General features: G+C 37.9%; 1 protein-coding gene across 1 annotated transcript; it reads right to left on the bottom strand.

The window, feature by feature from the left end:
• Nucleotides 1-592: 592 nt before the first annotated feature.
• LOC106168599 (uncharacterized) lies at nucleotides 593-16,346 on the bottom strand. Its single transcript, XM_087010033.1, has 7 exons — nucleotides 15,811-16,346; nucleotides 14,745-14,916; nucleotides 13,298-13,405; nucleotides 9,228-10,213; nucleotides 8,494-8,859; nucleotides 6,477-6,570; nucleotides 593-6,220 (listed from the first exon to the last, which is right to left on the bottom strand). The coding sequence occupies exons 1-7, from the start codon at nucleotides 15,937-15,939 to the stop codon at nucleotides 819-821; spliced, it is 7,257 nt and encodes a 2,418-aa protein (XP_086866159.1). The 5' UTR covers nucleotides 15,940-16,346; the 3' UTR covers nucleotides 593-818.
• Nucleotides 16,347-17,712: the final 1,366 nt, after the last annotated feature.

Here is a 17,712-nt window from a genome sequence, read left to right on the forward strand (position 1 = left end):
CAATTATAGTCTTACTCACTGCAGTTTAAGTTTGTTTTTAGTCTTAAGACTAAATTAAGAGTCCCTCCTTGATTTTTAAGACCGGCTCAGTCTAGTGTTAGACTGAAATTGCACTTTAAGATCAAATCAGGCCCACTAGTGTTTGGTCCAGCAATTAATTTTCCTAAGAGGCAAACACTGGCTATATAGAAATATATACTTTAGTGATTATAAATTTATGTTTTGGAAAGTTTAATAATTTTGCCCATTGAAAAGATCAATTCATTACGTTGGGATGTATCCAAATTTGCCATTTAATACATTGGGTAGCAATGACTCAAACCAAGACATCCACTAGAAATGCCACATAATATTTCCAACCCCTAGGCCTACAGTTACAGCACAAATGCCCATTTAGGACAGGGTATGCTATAATCTTTGTCATTAAAAATACAGTGATTTACTTCAATCGATAATAATTTCAAAATATAGCTATTATATAGCTATTATCAGGCAGAATTGATTTGGAAATTGTTTTAAATCATAGCCGTGGGCTAAGAATAATTCTGGGGGAGGGGGCAGTTAAAGGCCATATACGATGTACAATATGCATGCAAGCAGGTTATTTCTTTAGTCTTTGGTACTAATCTAGATGCTAACTACATGCCCCAGCCTATGTTCCTGTAAATGATACAATCTGACATAGAGTTCCCTGACTTTTAGTAACATTGCCAGAAGCTCTATAGGTTGTAGGCTATTTATGTTTCACTTCAGTTGCAAATATTACTGTATGTATAGGTCAAATTTATACAAGTTCGACATGTGAGCAACAAAGTGCATCAAACAAGGTTCAATGTTTTTGCAATGTCTTGGGTAAGTACAGCTCGGATATGAATGTCATGGAGAAATAAATGTCCACTGTTGAACATTCTTATACCAAAGCTGAAATCCTTGTGCCGTATATCTTCCCAAGCAATTAGCTTTTCCCTTGCAACAAATGCATCCTTCTTCCCACCATATATCTTCATGGGGCAGGGGAGTTTGGCTGAGTGTGTATATTCATATTTTTTGCTCATTTCATGAGTTGCTCTGAGAACAGGAACAAACTGTCGAAGGGTCATAGGATTGTTGATGATTTTTCCATCCAAAAATGTCAGCTGCTGTGCCTCTTTCACAAAATCCTCATTGTCCATGTTGCTGTCTAGGATTTTATTTCTGAAAGTAGGTATTTCTTTGTATGGTATTTGTGGTGCAAACCATGCTCCCATGAAAAGGTGTGCTGGAAGAACCCCTTGCTCACTCAAAAAGTATGCCAGTTCAAAGGACAAAAGGGCTCCAAAACTATGACCATAGAAGGCAAACTTTCCATGCATCAAAAGTGGTCTCATTTCACAGGCCAATATACCAATGACTTCTGACATATTCTTCATAGGTTCTTCCAAGCGTCTTCCTTCCCAGCCAGGCAGTTGAGCCACATAGACCTGAGTGTGAAATTTTGAAAAATATTTTTGCCACCCATTAAATGATGTCAGTCCCCCACCTGATGGAGGGAAACAAAAAAGCTGGAACTGCGTATTTTCCAGAATTTTCTCTGTGATGAAGAGAGAAGTTTTTGCCTCTTTGGATTGGTCAGAACCCTTGACAACCTCTGTTGATGCATTATCTCCTTTGGAATGCAGTTGCATGTAGATTGTGGAAACTAGCTGCGCAACTGTCGTGCTGCTGTTCAGAAGGTCTACTGGTGGAATTGATACATTGAATTCATTATCAATGAATGCTCTTAACTCTGTAGCCATCAAGGAGTCCAGTCCCATTTCAACTGGAGATGTGTCTTCACTGATGTCAACTATACCTAAGGTCTGCAACAGATAATTTTCAAGCTTTTCTTTAATGCTACTCTCTGTTTGGTGTGATCTTGAATATTTGCCAACAGCGAGTTCTTGCAATGTTTTCGTGCTAAAAAAGTTTTGCAACCTTGATAATGTTACATCACCTTCTACTGCACCTTTTGTGATGACTGAACGATGTTTACGTGCATACAATGCTTCGTCAAAATGACCGGTGACACCTAAGTGACTGCACTGAAGCTCAAGCATTGTTCCCAAAGCTGCTGTTGTTTGGGATGGAGAAATGTTTCCTAGGCCTTTCTCCTTCCATACTGACACTAAATTGTTGTCAGCTGCAAACCCTGCCTCTGATATTACTCCAAAACTTGCTGCAGTCCCAGGCAGTCCCATACTTCTTCGCATCTCTACTAATGACACCAACACGGAGTTTGCTGTGGCATAGTTGCTTTGTCCAGCATTTCCTATCAAAGCCACTAGAGATGACATCATCACAAAATTTGCCAGAGGTATGACATATTTCAATGAAATTTGATGTAATAAAACAGCTCCATATGCCTTTGGTAATATTACTGCCTCCCAGTCTTTCTCAGACATGTTGGTCATCCAATTATCCAAGTAAACTGTTGCGCAGTGAAAAATGTTTTCCACTGGGGGTTGAGTTTCCACTATCTCTGAAAACACAACATCTACAGCACTGGCATCGCTGACATCACAAATATACAGCTTAATGTCTGCATTTTTACCAAGCTGATCAAGGACACTTTGATTTGCAGTTGTTGGATTGCTTCGAGTAAGTATGACAACATGTTTTGACCCTCTTCTGATAAGCCATCTCACAACTTCCAGACCCATACCCTTTGCACCTCCAGTGATACACTGTGTCATTTCTGGATTAGGCTCATAAGTGTCTTCTGAAAAGGTAGAAATCATTCCCATGCTAGGTCTATCAAGATGAATCACCCTACCCATGCATTCCTGCAGGTTCTTATTTTCAATTTTCGAAGCTAGCATAGCACAGCCTATGGTTGGTAAATAACACAACCTGTTAGGTAATGCATCAACAAACTTCAGTATCTCAGCAAGATATTGTGGTGTTTTGAGGAGTAGTTTCACCCTGGCACTAATTGGTAGTAACTGGATGTTTTCACGAATGCCATTAAAATTCCTGAGCTTTAATGGGGTCTGAGTGAAAACAACAAACACACCAAAATCTGAGAGGCAATCAAGGCACTGGAAAAATCCCTTCTTGTTTATCAGATACTGGCCAGTTGCAACAACAGCACTGAACTTTCCAATATTCTGCAAAGCATCCTCTCGGAGAACCTCTTGATCTTTCACAAAATCACTGATTTTCTGTCCAGATGGCAGTTTTTCATGATCTGGGCAGTCATTATTGCAACAGTAGCTTAAAATGGTAACATTACACCCTGAGGTTTTGAGAATCTGTGCAGTGACCAATCCTTTCCTGGATTTTTCACAAGTACAAACCAGCACTCTATCATCTTCTTGGACAGATTTGGCAGAGTAGACCATAATTACACTTGCTAAAGCATCATTCACCAGAGAGAGTAATGTACTGCAAGAAGTTTCAAAATTTCCCAGTGGCATGACATTTTCTTGAGGGATCAAAATTTCAGATTTGAGGCATCCCTTAAAAACTGCAATAACAGTTTGCCCATCTTGTAAATTACCTCTGCTGCCTTCACCTTGTATTACATGCCCTGTGCAAATGAAGTGTGGGTCATCAAAGCAGCCATCTGCAAGAAAGTGCTCAATGGATATCTTGAAACAGTTATCAGGTTGAACATCTGTGACTGTATCTGCTTCATACACAAATTTTACCTGCTTTGCCTTGTTTTGATGCAGCCTGAACTGGTGAGCAACAATGGGATGTCTTCTAGTCAAAGGTGATTGGAACTTTGCTCTTCTCACAAATAACTGTAGTGTTTGTGCTGTTTTATGGCGAAGTGCAAACTCATTTTCCCCAAAAGGTGGAGAACGGAGTAGGTTCATGAGCTCATTTTCTGGTGTTGAGATGTCACTCAAGCTCGAAATATCTACCATATAAATCCTGGCACTAGGGTACTCATGGAGTGTACTCAAACCAACTGCAAAGGTAGAGGCAGTGAAAGGTGATACTTGATCTCCTTGTGATACCTGAAAACCCTTGACAGTCATGATCCATAGCTTTGGCAATGCATCTCCAAGTTTTAAAATGCTGAGGATAACATCCCTTGCAAATGATGAACTGCTTTTTATAAGCTTCCACACATCTTCTTTTGTTGTAATTGTTGGCCCAGAAATATGACTCTCATTTTGGGAAATGAGTATCAGGACAATATCATCCACTTTTGGTTTTCTTTCTTCTTGGAGGTCAAGTATTTTCACCATTCCATGTAGCTTTGTCAGTGAACTCTGAAGAACAGTCAAATCTTCCTTGTTGTCACTGGTTAAGTAGAATACCGGGGATGTCTCTTCTTTCTTATCATTCTGTTTGGGTAATGCCGCTTCAACCCAGAAGATGCTCCACACCTTCATTGGATCCTTAGAATGCTCCCCTTCCAATGACTGAAAGGACAGGTTGTCTATCCTACAGCATACAATTCCAGAATCTGCATCAATTGCCAAAACCTCATTTTGATCCTCATCAGTGGCACTCAGCATTTTGATGTATATAGCTACCCTTTTGGGTGTTTTCTTGCTATAGTAAGTAAAGCGCTTTAGTGAAGATGGGAGTGCTGGAGAATTAGTACGGAGCAAGTGGAGAACACCAAAGCTCTGCATCACGCAATCAAGGAAAGCTGGATGAATGTTGTACAGCATAAATTCTTTCCAAATTTCATCTGGTGCTTCTGTCTGAATTAGGCACTTTGTGAAGCTTTTGTTAAAGGATGCCTGTTGAACTGCTTTGAAGGATGATCCTAGTTGGATTTCACCCACAGCCAGATTGCTGTAAAATTCTTCAGAACTAACGTGTAAATCAAGAGAGTCTTGTATATGTTCCAGTTTTCCTTGGGGAAGAGTAAATGCTTCTCTCACAATATCCTCTTGAGACTTCAAATCATCTTCTTCCAAAGCCACGGCTTTACAGCTGATGTGCTCTGTGTAGTTGTTCTGGTCACCACTACATATTTTGATATTTGTTGTCTGATCATTTCCTTGAAAGATTGTATGTATAGTTGCTTCTCCATTCTTGGGAAAGAGAAAGCGTTTAAAGTCCACTTCTTCCAATGTGATAGTTTCTCTTTTTTGGCGCACTGCATTGACAGCTTCCAGTGCTGTTTCTATGTGGGCTGTTCCAGGGAGGATGACACTGCTTTGGATGATGTGGTGACTCACCCAAGGTGTAGTTATTCTTGAAATCTTGCTTTTCCAGTGGAATTTGAAGGGGGGTTCATTGATATACATGCTGATATCTTCTTGCATTTCTCCCAGTAATGGATGGCTATGGACAGGAAAAAGGTATTCTCTTCTCACAAAATCTGTTATTCCACTGCAAGTGATACGTTCCCAAGGGTAGAGGGGTAAATGCATCACTTTGTAAGCAGATGGAAACATGGCTTCATAGTGGACAGGGTATCCTTCACAGTGGAGGGCAGTCAGGGTCTTCACAACATTTTTCAAATCTTCTAAGACTGGTGATGAAGCTCTAGGTCTTTTAAGTGTCTCTAATACCACTACTTTCACTGGCTCTGCTCTTGCTCCAATGATATCTTTCATTGGACCTCTAAGAGCTGGATGAGCACCAATCTCAACAAAAATGGAATAGCCTTCATCAAGAAGAGTGTCCACAGCACTTTGAAATTTCACTTGTTGTCGAACATTCTTCCACCAATACATGCCATCATTTACATCTGCACAATGGTTGTAATTGTTGGTAACAGTGGAAATCATGGGAACTTGGACAGCATCGACCACTTCTTGTTTTGCTAGTGGTTTCATCTTTTGGAGAAATCTCTCTTTCAGTGGCTCTTGTTGGTAGCTATGAAATGCATTGTTTACTTTCAACTGAACAGCTCGAATCCCTTCTTGGTTAAACATTTCAGCTAGGGCATCGACTGAGGATGCTGAGCCTGAGAAAACTATTTGTGAAGGACTGTTAATGGCTGCCACATCAACATATACAGAATGCTTGCTTTCATTCAGTTTTTCTTGAGCTGCATCTGTATTGTGTAACACAGCTAGCATTTTCCCACTGCCACTGGTTTTCTTCAGTAGCTTGCCACGGTTGTAAATAATCAGCACAGCACTGTCAAATGATAGCATACCTGATGCATAAGCTGCAGCCACCTCTCCTACACTGTGACCTACCACAGCATCTGGCCGGACACCAAATTTCCGCAAGACTTCAACAAGACCTATCTGAATGGCACAGATAGCAGGCTGGGCATATTCTGTAATAAAAGTGCTTGTAGTCTTCTGGAATTCTTAAGTATTATATTGTATTTATATATTTATAGTGGACAAATTTAACAGGTGATCATCACAAGCAACAAAAGTTGGAGTGGCCTACTGCTAAAGAGACAAAAGCTTGAAGCCATGAGACCTCTTCTTGGTGTCTTCATGATATCTCTTTTGTACTCTGTAAGCTAGATTTACACATATTGGCCACAAAATGAAAACAAATTGTCAGATATATGGTATATTTACCAGTTTGATTTATCAAATCTTCATCCTGATTGTTCATTAGTAGCCACTGCATTGACCACTTTGCTCCACACCTTTTCAAGCAGATATCAAAGTTCTGAATAGAGAAAGTTATTGGCTTTTATAATTAAAATACCTCTATTGATGTTGAGGTATTTAGCATTTGGAAGATTAATATTACTAAAAATCACTTATAATTATGAATACCAATTTAGGTCCTACTTTTACAGAAGACAATAATAATTTCACTGATTCCATTTTTGATTAAACAATAGTCTCCCTCCTGTAATAAGAAAAAAGGCCAAGTTGGGACTCTTATGGGCTAATAATAATTAGAACTTGTCATTGGCAATGGGCTCCACCCCAGTACTACCAACCACATAATTTTATTTAAAAAGTATCACTGAGCAAAACAATACGTGCAGACTTGACATTGTAAACATGGAATATTTCAGTTCAATAGGTATGTCTTGGTATAAAACATACTGTTTTTAAAAACTTTTATTTCATTATGAGATATGTGAATATATAAATGTGTGGTATTAAGGTGTGTCAGAAGTACTAAATTTATTAATTAACTGCCTTGTCTGTAACATTACATAATATACAATAGTTTTTTTGAGAGGTACTCTTGACTGGCCTTTATATGAGTACGAGAGATCATGGTTCTATTTGAAAAAGTCTCCATATTTTGATAATACCTTCACAGATAATTTTGAAATTTTGCATACAATTAGTCAGTTAAAGGGAGCATTCAGAACAAGTTGATTTGCGGACTAACAGATACATGGATCAAATATGGGCAACCCACTTAAGAGCTTGCAGTATAATCCCCTAATAAACACTGGATAGAATCCCCATGGGGCTAGGTGGTAAGCTTTCAAATGGGTCATCAAAATTTGATCTGCAAATCAGTCAGTCCATAGATCAACTTCTGTTGTGAATTTGGCCAAACTGTGGATGTATTGAGCGAAGCAGTGTTTCACAGCACTGTAACTCTATCAGAATGGTCCAAAACACTGCCAACATTGCCATACAAAATGTTGTGTCACAAGAAACTGTCTGTACAGTTTTGCAGAGTAATGCCCAGAAGGGTTTACCTAAGCAGAGGTATCCACATCTTACCACCAGCAAACAGGACCCATTGTTCTTATGGTTTTGCTCCTTGTAACAAACAAATGCAACTGTTCACTTCAGCATGAGGGCCAGATTGCAACTAGTAAGTGTTTTTCTAATACAACAAAGTATGACTTAGAGTTACTGGACAGCATTGGTATTTGTAGTAAAATTCCAATTAGCAGTCATCCATGGAAACCTGAACCATGTCAAATATTTGGCTTTTCTGGGAATCTCCTGCTTACCATTTGCTAGAAGGCACCTCAGGAACAATTTTATTTGCAAGACCAGGGGCCTGATTTGAGCCAAATACAATCTGTGGGTTGTCAATATTTGCCAAATCAATGGTCTACTGGTCCTACAACAAATCTGAACCAAACTGAATTTTTTCCAATACCTGGAAAGTTCTTCCTGATGAAACTCTAGAAAACCTGTCAGAAGGAATGTGCATGCCTTTCTGCTTAAGAGACCTGGCAGCAGCCAGATGAGACCAGAAGCACCTTTGGCAAACCTTGGACTAAACACTGATATTAGCAACCTTTGTGGGGCATGCTATTCTTTCAAAGATGATCATTTAGAATGTACGAAGATCCACTAACAATGTTGATGTTTGTTGTATGACTAGAAATCAGCCATGTTTTTTTGTCTGTTTAGCTATAGGGTTATTAAGTTATGTAAGTGATGCCACAATGACACTAAAGAGATAGTTAGAAAGTTTCTAGAACATGATTTGAACGTTTGTTTCATTTATCCATCAGAAAAATAGGGAAAAATTGAAGAAAAATTATTTGGAAAACAATTATTCAACGTTCAGTGTCAAGTTTTTACACTGGCTGTGTCCAGCAAGATATTATAGTGACATGATTAATATTTCATAAATGGAACTAAATAATTCATATCATACCTGGATTGTTTTGGCGAATGTTGGTTCTTGGTGAACAAGCTGTCGGCCCATTCCCCACCACTGTGTTCCCATGCCATTGAAAACAAAAACCAATGGTGTTTGTGTAATGGAATCCACAGCTTCACCTGAAACAAAACCAGCAGCCACTTTCTGTGTCTTGAAAGTCTCCAAAGAATGCAAAATTTCAGATGCTTCTCTCCCAAGAACACCAAGGCGATGCTGATGATGATGTGAGCGCAGGCAAGTAGTAGCTGCCACATCATAGAACTTCTCTGGTTCTTGATCCTGTATCTTGCGAAACAACTCAATGAAGTCCTCAACGCGTGACAACAATGCTGTAGATGTTGCTGCAGATATCAACACAACCTGTTTACAAAAGAAAACAAAATCATTTTCCAATTTAAATACAAGGAAAGCTATCCTTAACATTTTTTCTTAATGGAATGCTGTAAATTAGAAAGATACAGCATATAGTGCATTACGTACCATTAGGGAAGCTAGGTTACATTATCCAGCAGACATTAAAGTGTTAAATACTGACAATGAATAATTGGCCAAGCATTTTTGCATTAGATGCCACATGGCGTAACTTATTTCATAAGATTTGATGTGCCAGAATCCATGCCATACAAAGAAAAATTGTGTTTAATAATAACCACTAGGCTATGTGATATATAATAAAATATATAATTTAATCTAGCCACCCACTATATGATGAATGTTTTCATCTTTACCTTAACTGGTGGTCCTGATTCATGTATTTGCAGTGGTGCATCGTTGATGGAAGGGGGGGCTTCAAATATGATGTGGGCATTTGCACCTCCAAAACCAAATGAACTGCAACCAGCAATCAAAGGCATTTCTTCTTCATAAGGCCAAATTATCAATTCCTTTGGTACCTTGATATTCAGTTCTTTGAACTTTATATTTGGACTGCCCAACCTGAAATGAACTACTGGGGGTATCAACTCATTGTGCATCATAAGAGCAACCTTGATGACCCCAGCAATGCCTGATGCCCCTTCACAGTGACCAATGTTTGACTTAACTGAACCAATATAAAGTGGAGTCTTTGCATCTTTAATTTGACCAATAGTTTCTCCAAGAGCACTTGCTTCGGTAGTATCACCTACTTGTGTACCAGTCCCATGGGCTTCCATATATTGTATATCTTGTGGGTTTATCATAGCATGACGGCATGCACGATATACAAGATTGACTTGTGCAAAATAGCTTGGGCTGGTAATGCCCGGAGTTCTGCCATCATTGCTGAGTGCACCACCGCGGATGACTGCATAAATCCGGTCTCCATCTTCAACAGCTTTGTCCAGTGACTTCAAGATAATTGCTCCAGCCCCTTCACTTCGACAGTACCCATCAGCAGAGGAATCAAAGCTCTTGCTCCTACCATCAGGTGCCAGCATACCAGCTTGACAAAATCCAATAGTGGTGTCTGGCATCATTATAAGATTGACCCCCCCTGCCACTGCCATGTTGCAGTCACCGTTTCGGATGGCTTCTGAAGCTAGATGAACAGCATACAATGAAGAGGAACAAGCTGTGTCAATGGATAAACTAGGTCCATGGAGATCAAACTCGTATGATATACGGTTGGAAACCATACAACTGTTAGTGCCAGAGTTTGAGTATTGACTGATAGTGTCACATCTTCCAGATGTTAAGGTTGTGTATTCGCTAGCTGTCACCCCCATGTAAACACCTGAAATCACACATTCAACATCTCATTACTTTGCAAATTGTATAATTACAATAACTGTAAATACAATCTAAATCTATAAATACAATCTGAATATAACATGGAGCTGGTAAAAATAGATAGGTACAATTTAGACAAAAGTACAAGTAAAAATTAATTTTTTGAGGAAATAACCTCCTGTACCCACCAGTCCTTAAGAGAGATGTCAGAAGACAAGACCACAAAAGGGATCAAGGCAGCAAAGCTGTCAAATGTACAGACAAAAAGCAGAAAATGAAGATGCAGAAAAATTTGTCAATTTTGATACAATAAATAATGCTTATAACAGCATAGTCAATTAACACTAAAATTTAATCATGCACAACAGCTTACATGGTCAATAAGATTACAGTTTCAGGACCATAAGTGAAAGTTCAAATTCAAATAATGAATATCCCACTATGCGAAAAATTATGACAGTGCATAAAATAATATTACATTATGTTTAAAGACATAAACACAATACAATTGCTTATGTGGAAATACAGAAAATGCACAGAGCTTCTGGTGGATGGGAGTTAAAAGTCACATCTTGAAGATGCTAGTGTTTGAAAAATAATTTAAAAAAAATTAAAATAAAACATAACCAAAAATTCCAATAAAGCCATCATTCAAACTTTTAATCTAGCTGTATTAACATGAAGCTGCACTTCAGTCCTATGAAACTTTTCAGTAAGTTTGAGTATCATAAGTAATGTGGTTTTCCCTTAATGGTCATCCTGGCAGCACTGTCCAAAATAGGGTTTTCTTCAACTTTTATGCAATAACATAATGCTTAACAGCATAATGACCATCAATTTTTAATAATAAAGTAAAAGTTTGGGAAGGGTAAGTGACATGGTTTTCCTTTAAGGGTCACTATGGAGGCAGTGCCCAAAATAAGGTTGTCTGTAATTTTGATGCAAAATTACATAATGCTTTACAGCAAAATGACCATCAATTTTTAATAATAAAATTAAAGTATCATGGATATTAAGAAAATGAGAGATGTTAAAGTCTTCAAGGCCATCCCAGCAGGCATAGTGATGTTGGATCAATGTTGAAAACAGGTTGGGACATTGAATTGCCGTTGATCTACCTAAATTCAACATAAAATCAACATTGATCCAGCCATATATATTATATAAGAAAATAACTATATATATATATAAGTATATAAAACTAAACCCTGGAAATCCTAACTTAAAGGCCATACATATATACCCTACATATATTTAGCCATCAAACATGTCCTACTGCTAAACACAACCAGGCTAAAAGGGTGTACCAAGCTTAGGTTAACATGTTTTTACAATGTACGTTACAATTGTGTACCTGTTTTTTGTACCAAAATTAAAAACATTTCAGGTCATTTTAATGTCTTTTCATGCAAGAATGTTGTCTAACAACTGGGGTTGATACAATGTTGTTATCTGACATTGATACAACGTTGTTATCTGACGTTGATCCAACTTTCAAATCCAACGTTTATCCAATGTCTTATCAATGTTATGGTTCAATGTTGTTTCAACGTTAAAACAACATAATTTGCCCGCTGGGAAGGAAGTTCAGAGTCACACCTTCAAAATGCCAAAATGTAAACAAAAGACAACTGTACTGAAATGGTTTCCTTTCCATTTTCAGCACCTTTTTTACATAAAACAGAATAATCAATTTACTGTCTTTTTTAAATGATCCACTAAGAAAATTGTTGACATAGGAAAATCATCAATAGAACAATGTCAAATGTCCAATTTGCTCCATTCTGAGATTCTGAATGTGGTGAATGATTGAATCTGAAAAACTGTAAAGATATGAGTTGATTTCCTTTTCTGATATTTAATTACACAATACACAATAGCAGGTTTACCATCATTTTTATATAATCAACTAACAATATTGTTAAGATGCAGAAAATGTCAACAGAACACCTTTACATATCTAATTAGTTAAAAATGAGACTGTTAACATGCCTAAAAATTAAATCTGAGGAAAAAACACTTTTATACAAAAAAGGCATAACTTCATCAAACCTGAACCAATCAAGCTGATTTTAAAACTCGACCTGTATTTTAGTAAGATTGATCACTCCTGTGAGTAACAAAACAATAGGATTATCAGTTTTCCTTGAAATCCGTTATCAGTGTTGCATATATGCTGAAGAAAGCAAAAAAAAAAAAAAAAAAAACAGCATAACTTTTGAAAAAATGGTCTGCGTATTATAAATATCCATCAGTTCTGTTAGTTTCAAGCCAAAAGGTAAAACGGTTTTTCACATTGTGTTATCAGTGTTGCATATATGCTGAAAAAGGTGAAAAAAAAAACATAACTTTTATGAAAATGGCCCAATCATGCTAATTATTGAACTTGACCTGTGTTTTGTGAATAAACATCAGTTCTGTAAGTTTCAAGCAAAAAAGTAAAATGTTTTTTCACTTATCAAGTTATCGGTGTTGCATAAATGCTGAAAAAAGTGAAAAAAAAGCATAACTTAGATAAAAACGGCCCGCTCATGCTGATTTTTAAACTTGACCTGTATATTATGAATATTCATCAGTTCTGTAAGTTTCAAGCCAGAAAATGAAATCATTTTCCACTTATTGTGTTTTTGGTGAAAGTGCACAGCGATGACAGACGCAGCTGATGGCTATATGTACCTGTACAGACACATCTGTGAAGACAAAGCTGTTAAAATAAATCCACAGCTGACATGGGCAACAGCAACTTCAATGACAGAACTTTGCAGTCACCATCCTACCCAAGTACAGGTACACCGCAGCCAACCAAACATTCCTTACTGCAAGCGAGCAGTCAAGAGTCCACAGTACTCAGCTTTGCACCCAAATAAACCTTATCATACATGTTACATGTTCAACACAGGTGTGTTGGATGGTAATGGAGATGGAATGGGCAGGCACAGTGATCAAAACAAATCAAGCACATGCAGTGAAGAATAAGAATGGATTAACATGTTGTCTTAGTGAGGGGTCTGGTTCAATCGAGCATTTACTGTGGAAAGACAGTTTAGGGTTCCAGTACAGGTGCTTTGAAAATGTTTACTATACGAACCGCAGTTAGTCCCTCTGATGGACCTTGCTGGAATTCCACCATCTTCAAAGGCCTCCCACACCACTTCTAAGAGGAGACGGACTTGAGGATCCATGTGATTTGCTTCATCTGAAAACAGTTCATTGAATTTCAGTGTATATATATTGAATTTTGTCAGTCTACTTATCTGTTTAAATGTAGTGTAACACTAAAAAACATACACAATCTTATGCTCAAGCATTTAAATCTTTTATTATTCTTGTTAAATGCTTCAAGTACATCTTTTTCTGTGTAGGTCCAGTTTCCAAAATATAAGCAGATAAGACATCGAAGATTATGTAAAGGAAAATTGGTTAGCTATAATACTGATAATATATCTGATAATAAATACTGGTTAAAGGTATAATTATTGTTCTGTTGGCTAAACAAACTAAAAGACAATGTAACAACATTCAATCAAGACATTGGAAAGGTTTGAACTAATGCTGAAACACACTTGAACATGTTTTTTCTTTTAATGAAAAATGTTCTGGAACATTCTGAAGGGCTTCCCAAAACAGAGCTGTTACATTCATTACAGAACAACATTAGAACTGTAAAAAAATACACCAAATGTTCTAGAATAGATTGAAAACCATAAGTAAACGTTACATGAGACAAAATTTCGTAGGGGATCATTCCAAACAGGCACACAGGCAAAATTACTTGGGCAAGTCTGAGTGTAGAAAACCACACCAAGAGAAGAGTGACCGCAGTGGATTTAGTAGTCACTACAGTATTTTTTTTTTTTTTTTTTTTTGATGTAACGATTTCATTAATCATTGGTAATTACCCTGTATGGGAAGATCGATATTCATACCAGGAACATCTGTTTTAAAGGGCAGAAACCACTAAATCAACCAATCAGAATGTAGTTCAGTGAGAGAAAATGAGTGTTTTTTCCATTTTTGTTCCTGGCATTTCTTGTGTGTTGCTAGGGTTTATTTTGGTATCAACTAGCAGACTAGGGTGTAAACTACTGCCTGTTTTTTTTTTTTTTTTTTTTCAGGACCAGGCACAGGTGCAGTCGTGAGACCTCTGGCGGAAGGGGCTACTGACTGTGAGTGGTGCAGTGGTTTGTTTACAAACAGAGGGGTGCACATGTTCAAGTGATGCCGGTAAGACAGTGGACTTGATGACAGTGTATTTTTTGCCATTGGGAGTTATGTCAGTGTGTCTGCTGTCCATGGAGATGGGGAATGTTTCACAGAGTAATTTTCTTTATGCAGGTTTGCAGGCATTTCTTAAAATGGTCGTCAATGGGAAATTTTTTGGTGGTTTCTCCCCTGTATTCTGCTTTTCATGCCCAAATGAAGAGCTGTTATCCCTTTGCATTATGTGGTATGTTTGACCCTCAAACGACTCATATACATGTATCTTAAAAAGTTTGTAAAATATCTTTATACAAAATTGCAATATCAAAATTTACCTGGAGACATCTTAAAAAACAGTCTATCAAAGGACAGTAGGTCTTGCTCTAGGTAGCCCCCTCCTCTCACGTACAGCTTGCCTGGAGTCTTCGGTGTAGGATGATAAAAATGATTGACATCAAATCTGTCATCTGGTAGTGGTCTGGTACAGTCAATGCCTTTAAGAAGCACCTTCCATACAAAAAGGAAAAATTAAGTTAAAAAGCTTAATTTAGTTCAGGCAAACTTATCGTCGTGTAGATCATCTATTTGCACTTTTCGAAACCCTGGACTAAATACATACTAGGCCAGTATCCGGGTATGCATTGTCATAATAAGTTGTATGTCCTACGTCTCCTATTCTCAGAAACACATCCCCCTGGACACAATTTCATGGGACTTTATACCCTGTGGACACCAATTACGTAGTATGAGGCCAGATGCACCACTAACCATTGCTGTGACTCGATAATGATGTGGAGCATTTAACTCTTTCACAGATGATAATTTGGAAAATATGCAGACCATAATAACGCTTTTAATGGTTGTTGTTTGACTTAGATTCAGGCATGTATTTTTCTTTGCTTAATGGTGAAAATTCAATTAAAGAACTGAAGTCATAATTAGGTTAGAAAAGTGTATCAAAAATTATTTAAACCCTTGTTTTCATTTATAAGTCGGAAAAGTAGGAACAAATCAAAGAAAAATGATTTAGAAATAACCAGGAGCCGAGGTCCATTTACACGTGCCATAAAATTGTTTATTTGCCATCATGACCATGGTTTATATCATAGTTGTCAATAAATAGAAAAAAAAAATCGTGTAGTAAGAAGTCTCTGACGCCTTTGTTACATGTAGCAGTGCGTGCAAGGGCACTTAATTGCTGCAGGTGTTAATGAAAATAGCTCACTCCAGCAGTCGCGGCTCCCTATTTTGATGTCTATTATTGCACTTTTAATTTTCCCATATGTTGTAATTATTTTCAAAGGACAGTTAGAAGATATGATATTTCAAACTTTACTCACTTTTTGGAACTATTGTTGCATATTAGAAACCTAGTTAATGCCTAAAAAAAAATACACATACCTCCCAAAAGTCCTTGACGTTATTAATTTCCCCTGGGAAACGACAGCCGATTCCAACGATTGCAATTTTCTTGTTTTCAGGTAGCCAATTAGGCTTTTGGCCTGGTTCTTTTTTGCGTCCTCGAGGCATATCTACAGAAAAATTAAACATAATTAAGCAGAATGTCACGTCCCACGCAAGTTCTTCTCACGAAATTTCGAGTTCTCAGACAGCCCGTAAGCACGTACGGAGGATATTGGACATGTCCAAAAGATTCTACGAATAATCTGCGAACAGCAAGGCCGCAAGCGTAACTTGCTCTATTCGTAAAGAGTTTGCAAGTGAGACGTGCGTGGTCCAAGAGGCATATCGCAAACAATGAAGGAGCAAGTGCCTTTTGTGTTGAGCACTCCCACGCCTGCAATATAAAAGGTGCTCACGACGCACGCTCGTGTCTCGAAAATGAACGTCGATTGTGCAACGTGTACAACAATTTTCAAAAACTTCAAAAACTTATAATGTGACTCCAAAAGGCAAGAGAAAGAAGCTTAGAGAACAGAAAAAAGGGAGGAGGAAGAAGAAAGAAGGGGAGCACAAGACTCAAAACTGACGTACGCGGTCAGTACGCTATTACAAGTGTGTGAGGCAAGTGTGAAGCAAAAGGAAATTACTTTCGCCGTGCGTAGCATTCTCTTTGTAAGTGGTGAGTGCTTGCCACGTACACAGGTAGCAAAACTAAAGCCCCCTTTACACTGGGCGTCGTCCTTTCTGCATCCCGTTGTACGGCCCTGTTTGGGAGTTAAAAAACAATAAAATTTTACGTGTCGACAACTGGCCGACCACTCAGTATTCATTTTGCAACTAAAGCGATACCAGTTTCATGGTCGCACAAAGGACGCAGAAAGGACGCCGTCCAGTGTAAAGGGGGTTTAACTCAAGAAATGGATACAATTTTCCCTTCCCTCGCACCGTGCAATTAGCGTCCCTCTTTGCAATGACATCGTAAGGCAGACTTGCGCCTTTCCATTAAAACCTTTCCTGTAGCTCTACGGACTACACGGCCTCCACTACACCCAAACTTCGTAGGAGACGTGGGGTCTTAAAATTCGTGCGGACGGTTGTGACCGAGGCTTAAATGTTGAATAGCCAGGCAATGTTTATGCCACTTTCTCTGAGGGCAAGAATCCCATAGTATTAGTAAGCTGCGTTGCTTAGCAGTCAAACCACATCTTCTCTAAGATACCTGTCTAATTTCAGGGCGATCCCTTTGTTGCTTCTTGAAAAACACGTACTCCAAAGATTGACCAAACCCATGTAATGCGTTTTTATACAAAGACAGAAATTGCCGAAAAGACCACCTCTCACATTTCTGACCACAGAACATGCAACTGCATGCATCAATTATTTCAAGTGTTTTGTGGTAATAAGGCAACACACCTGGCTACACAGGGAGTGGCACCTCAGTTTCAGATTTAAAATAAATGTTTTGTAGAAAATTTACTCGTAAAAAAATAATATTCCATATAATGTATTAACTCTGTAATGTTAACACAGAGGGGGTAATATATTCGTTCAACTTGTTGTCACACAAGCATTTTTGTTTTCCTTTAAAGGGATAATAACTCTTCGTATGAGATCTATATTTCACAATAAAAACATTGTGAATAACTCATAGAAATATAATATATTCTGTTTTACGACAAAAACAGCAGTTATAGCTATTATTCTGATATCTGAGCTTGTCTTTAGATCACGTGACCTCCATTGATGGCTATACTCTGTTATTATCTCTTTTAAGAGATTTTAACAAAAAAACGAAACCTTTTAGAAAAAAACCAGGGACTAACTTTGAATGTAAAAATGGATTCATTAACCATTGGTAAGTATGGGAAAATTGTTGTTTACTCCAGGAAAATTCATTTT

This window comes from Lingula anatina, chromosome 1, assembly GCF_051362555.1.
Source record: "Lingula anatina isolate TDL-2025a chromosome 1, LinAna3.0, whole genome shotgun sequence".
NCBI classification, from domain to species: Eukaryota; Metazoa; Brachiopoda; class Lingulata; order Lingulida; family Lingulidae; genus Lingula; species Lingula anatina.